Source organism: Alligator sinensis, unplaced genomic scaffold (assembly GCF_000455745.1).
Source record: "Alligator sinensis unplaced genomic scaffold, ASM45574v1 scaffold1301_1, whole genome shotgun sequence".
In the NCBI taxonomy this organism is placed as follows: Eukaryota; Metazoa; Chordata; order Crocodylia; family Alligatoridae; genus Alligator; species Alligator sinensis.
Genome location: NW_005842575.1, coordinates 1,030,156 through 1,035,888, shown reverse-complemented (window position 1 = coordinate 1,035,888; position 5,733 = coordinate 1,030,156). Strand labels below are relative to the sequence as shown.

The following is a 5,733-nucleotide window of genomic DNA, read 5'->3' as shown; positions in this document are numbered from 1 at the left end:
TTGGGCCCCCCCAAGCTGAACCCAGCCTCGGCTCTGGGCAGCTGCTGCCAGCTGGGAGCCGGGGCTGCTCACAGCAGGCAGCCGGGACACTGCAAGTCCTGCTGGGAGCAGCCCAGGCTCCATTGCTAGCAGCAGCTACCCAGAGCTAGGGCTGGCCATGGTGTGCCAAGCAAAATGGCCTCACGGGCCATGCTTGGCACGCGTGTCAGGGGTTACCAACTCCTGACCTAGGGAAAAACCTTGCAGTTGTACTGGGAAAGCTACCAGCAGGTGGAAGGCTCCTGATTATCCCACAGGACTGCAAATGCACTCCCAGGAGCATCTACGTCTCAGCACCATCCCCATCAGTGTTACCCACTCCTAACCTGGTGCTTCTGCAGCTCCTGAACGTATCTGGCCAGCTCCTCCTCAGTCAGGTCTTCATGGCGCTGCTGCCCCCGAGGAGACACTTTCCCATTCTTTCCTACAAACCCAAGAGCAGAAAATCAGGATAGGCTCAACCTGGCTGAGACCACAGTGAACTTTACACTTGCTGGGGCTTTTTCTAGAGAAATAAAAGGTGCCCTGACCTATAAGGCAAAAGGGTAGTGTCTGCCCTACTTTCTGAGGTGTACATCCACACAATTCTTCCAATACAAAATTAATAAAAAATTAAATGTATAAGGGATGAATTAAATTCTGCCTATTTCCCCAACTTATTTGGCTGGGTAAATAATGTTTTTGTAGATAAGAGCAGACACCATGCAGTCCACTAAAGTGGAAAATGTGCTTCCTCTGGCATTTCTCAGGCCAGTGATAAGGCAATAATTGATGCTGAATGAAAGCAGGAATTCTGCTTAAGAGATGCATCTAGCTGATGTAATGCTGTTCAGATATGTTTACTCCTTTAACAAGAGCCTCCAATCATAGCTAAGATGGGAGCAGAAGCAAAAAGAACTGCTGCCTCACTGCATGCTTCCCTGAACCTTAAAAGCACTTGGTTGCCACATGATCTCATAGCTGCATCTACTGATCCAGGCAGCCAATCTTCCAGCCACCCTGGGCCTATCTGATAAGATAGTAGTGTCTACAGCATCCTGGGTGAAACAGCGTCCCCTCTGAATTAAGGGACAAAAACTAACAGCTGCTTAATTCAGAGGCCTCCATTCTGTATTACCAAAGAAATGTTGCAAATCATTTGATAATAATAAAAATACTTTTCTCTGTTTTACTGTCCCTGTATCTGGTCAGGGGGCTGGTATCTCCTTGTGGATCAGAGCTGACAGTTTGCAGAAGGAGATGGCAATCTCTGAAAAAGGAAAGGGGCTATATTCAGGTAAAGACCTTAGTTACTAAGGAAGGGGGCAAGAAGAATGCAGAGTAGAACTGGGAGGGCAAACCCAGCTGGTTGTAAAGAGGAGAAAGCATCTTTCAGAGTTTTACACAGAGGATCCATTGTCTTCTCCCTCTAAGAGAAGGCTGTCCTCCAGATGGGAAGCCTGCAACGAACAATTCTTTAGGACTTAATTTGTGGCACTGCTGTCCAAGCTGGATTCTGATTCAGGGGGAACACCCCAAGGGACAAAAGAGGGATGGCCAACCATGCTTCACACCAACATGTTATCTTCCTTCTCTACAGCTTTTATTCCCAGGATGTCATGATCGGGTCCTAGCATAAAGGATCTCATCACTCCTATCAGGATCACAGTTCTAATTTCACAGGAGCTGGAGACAGAAAGGGCAAGTAGCTCTCTCAGTGTGTCCCAGGAAGATCTGAGAACAAAAATCAGAGATACAGGTGCCCACTGCTACCCAAACAGCTAGAGATCACAACCTTCCTTTATCTGAGTGCAGCCCTTCTCATCTCCCCAGCCTGGAGCAGGTCATACTTACCATCACAGGTCATGGCAGTGCACACCCAATTGCCACAGGCACAAACGCAGCTGTTACACTCCACTTGGGTCTCTGCTCCATCCTCATAGGTTTCATCTTCAAGGGCGCATTCTGGAAGAGGCACAGGTGAAAGGGCATGGGGTGTGATGGATGAGGCAGATACCAGAACTGAAATTCTGGAAGCCCCTTTGTACAAAGAGGAGCAAAAACTTTTCTGATGATTAACTATGATTATTCCCCACAGTGAAACAATCCAAGCACTTCTTAAATTATTCTTTATTTTGCCCACAAAAAAACCTCAGGGTTTTCCTAGCGTTTTTATTTGGGTAGTGAACTAGAGGACCAACTCTCCTGCCTGGGAAGTTCAGTCCTGTTTTGTGCAGAAAAGGATGGCAGATAATATCAGTGTGACCGTCGAACATCCCACTAAAAGGGACAGCACAGAGTTCCAGCAGATGGCTCTCCAGAAGTACAGCCTTATGGACCTCTGCCACTGCCACTAAAACCGTCCCAGCCTCGGACTTGAATCTGGTACCACCTGAGTGATGGAGAGAGCACTGCCGAATGAGAAAATTCAATCAGCCACTGTAGAATGTTTAATCATTAGAACGCTGAGCAGTTTCCAGGAACACTGCAAGTCTAAGCTGGGTCCAAAAGCTTATGGGATGTGTGTCAGGGAGGGTGTCTGGTAACTGAAAGGCAGAACAGGGCTTGACTTTGGTCTCATCTGATCCTCCAAAATGATGTATAAAACACACTCCTCCTCATTCACTGCTGAACAGTTGCCTTGATCTCCCAGACAAATGTTCCTCCCTGATTTTGAAACTTATCTCCCATTCTCCATAATGGTAGGGGGTGCTGCAGGCAGTTAGGACTATAGTGCCAGAGAGGGAGAGGGCACCAAGACTGGAATAGCAGGGGATTCTGTACATGAGGAGAAAGGGGCATTGGCAGAGCTGTGTGGGAAGCTGGTGGGTGAACTAGTAGGGGGAGCTGCAGGGCCATGAGTGAGGTGTACTGGCTGAGTAGAAGTAGCAAAGCTCATAGGTGCCAGTCCCCTGTGCCCAACTCAAAGCCAACCTCTCCCCTCCTCCCTTCCTGTTGCCTGTCTGCCCCTGGTGCAAAGGGAAAGCCCGTACTTTTCTCCGGCGGGTTGAAGGATGGGCTGAGGCACTTGAGGAACTCATTGAAGCTGAGTTTCCAGTCGGCATTTTCATCAGACAGCTCAATGAGGGCATCCACACAGAGTCCCCTGAATGGAAACAAACACACACAATCTGCTTGGGGCTCAGCATCCCACCCCTGCGGGGGGGTTCCTGGTCCTCCTGAACACTCAGTGCTGGGACTTCAGGCCAGGCCTGCAAAACGCCTATTTTAAGAGATGCCAGAAGGTGCAGACAAGGGGAAATGAGCTCAGGCTGCTCTCTTGCTGGTAAATGGCAAGAAGAAAGACATCTCCAGCTCAGCCTCACCCATGCTACTTTAATATCAGATTCACTGCAGGGCTGAGGAGTGTTTGAGACCTCCTGTGGCTGTTTCAGGGCCCCATGTTGCTGGCATAGGCTCTTGCCACTGTGACAAAGCTACAGGCTGCCTCACTTGGATTGCAGACAGACAGAACTTTTACCCTACTTTAAAGGGGGAGGATTTGCCACCATAAAGCCAAATCTGGAATAACTGATCCCCTGTCTGCTCTTAAACTATAGAAAGTGAAGCTGAGCTGCCATCATTTTCTCATTTCATTCAGGGATTAATTGTTCTCATTGCATTCATGTGGTTTAGTTTCACTAACTGAAGGTTAGGAGTGGACAGATGAAACGCACTGGATCAGCTCACATGAGCTCTTGACTGTTAAGTGCAACTTCCCCCTGCCTCCCAACTTTAAAGCATTGTAAATGTATGTCTGTTCATGCTCCTACTCTCCGAGCCACATGCACACTTGCATGCTCCCACACCACAGGCTCCTGTACCTAGAGGAACATACCAGCAAACACAGATTCCCATCATCACATAAGTGCATCCCCAGAGTAATGCTACCCCTGCAGTCAGTTGCAGGACTCCCTTTGGGTGTGAGGCACACTGAGGACATTATTCAGTGCTGAGTTACCAAGGTCCTCAGTGTCCCAGTGCGGAAAGCCCTTGTGTCCCTGGGACATCAGTGTGTACCTGCCCTTCTCTGACAGCCATTATGCTTCTTACCGAGCACATACCAAAACACAGAAAGCCCAACCTGCTTGGACTGCATGTTCCAAAACCAGTCAGAGATACCAGAAAATGGCAGCTCCCAAGGAGCCTCAGACGTGGAAGAGTTCTGTGCACAGCACACAGGCTGGTTTATTTACAGCCCGCCCCCCGCAACCACCCTTGGATGAAAGGCTCTTTCCTTGGGCTGCAGATAAATGGTACAGGAGAAACAGAAAGGATTTGTTTAGTTTCTCTTGCCATGTAGAAGAATGCTTCCCTGGGGTGTTTGATGGGCTACAAGCAGTCAGCTCCCCCATCACACCTGTTTTTACCTCATTGCCCCAGCCCACCTGAGTAGCTTGTTGGTCTCCTGGTCCATGTACGTGGTGATGTTGATGGCTGTTTCATTCTGCTCCACAAACTTCAGGAACTCACTGGAGTCCAGGCGAGAGTCACCATCATCAAAACTCTGCGGGGACACAAGAAAGCATATGAAAGAGGCTAAGGCATTTCCCATTCCTGGCCCTTTCCTGAAGTGCCATGTGCTTGTACTTAGCACCACATGGCACTTCGCATTTTCAAAGCCTCCACTATGCTGGAAGGCAACAGAGGCTTAGGGAGCTTATTCAGTGCCTGGGGCTGGGAGAGGGGTGGTACGCCAACAGCTGTAGAGCTGGGGCGGTGTAGTGGGCTTGATTTATGGCCGTAGCAAGACAGTATCACTTCCTCCTTTGGTTCTAATTGGACTCTGTGAACTTTCTGACCTGTCCTAGCTGGTGCTCTGTTGCAGCTCATGCTGCCTTTCAGACAGGTATAACACCAAAATCTTGTCTAATGCCAGTGATCTAGAAAAACAATCACAGGAAGAGTTGCTGTCTGCTGACACTGAACGGGGGACTTTTTTTGACTAGGGAAATGCATGCTGTGCCTTAGGGTGCTTTGTCAGCCTCTGCTTCATGTTAGAGATTCTGTCAAGTACCTTCCCCAACACATTAGTGTCAGTCTTCTTTCAAGTGACTGGAAAAAACAGAATGCCTCTTGGCCTAGCCACTTCTGGCAGCTAAGGAATCCCTGGCTCTAAAATGGACAGTTTTTAGCCCCAATATTCTGGTTGAATTCCAGCAAGAATAATTACACTCCTGCCTTCCTAAATTCCTTCTGCACTTTCATCTTCATGCAAAGCTCTCTTTCATTTCCTGCCCCAAACCGATACACTCCTCAGTAGCAGCTGTGTCCTGCCTCAGAGGTGGATGTACTGTACTGATGAGAAAACTGTATCCCATTCCTAGAGTCCTACAATAGATGATGGAGGATTTTAGCTGGAGGGCAAGTCACTTCTTCTCCTTGTTCCATTTTTGTGCTCAGAGGCTGCAGACTGCTCTGGAAAGTGCTAGGGCAGGGAAAGCCCTTATTCTCACTGAAAACAGTACATAACCCTCACATGTTGCCCCAGCATTTCCAACAAGGGGCTAGTGTTCTCTGCAGATCCAGGTTAAGTGAAGACTGTCTTTTCTGCCAATGACAGCTTTGTCCTGTGCTGGAGGACTCTGGTAAAAAGGTACTGTTTCCTAACTCTCGAACAAGAGACATAACTGCCTTTGAGACAAGGCCCTTGAAGATGTAGGCCTTGCTGGTTTGTGACCATGCTCAAAGTGTACCAGTGAGCTGCACAAAGCT

The 5,733-nt window shown here is 48.5% G+C and overlaps 1 protein-coding gene across 1 annotated transcript in view; it reads right to left on the bottom strand.

The window, feature by feature from the left end:
* The window catches only part of FSTL1 (follistatin like 1), a 28,057-nt gene that overhangs the window by 4,657 nt on the left and 17,667 nt on the right, over positions 1 to 5,733 (bottom strand). Inside the window, exons 6-9 of the mRNA XM_014524112.2 lie at positions 4,407 to 4,525; positions 3,012 to 3,124; positions 1,873 to 1,983; positions 366 to 463 (exon numbers count right to left, since the gene is read on the bottom strand). Coding sequence (XP_014379598.1) covers positions 366 to 463; positions 1,873 to 1,983; positions 3,012 to 3,124; positions 4,407 to 4,525 — 441 coding nt within the window. The remainder of the gene's footprint in view (positions 1 to 365; positions 464 to 1,872; positions 1,984 to 3,011; positions 3,125 to 4,406; positions 4,526 to 5,733) is intronic.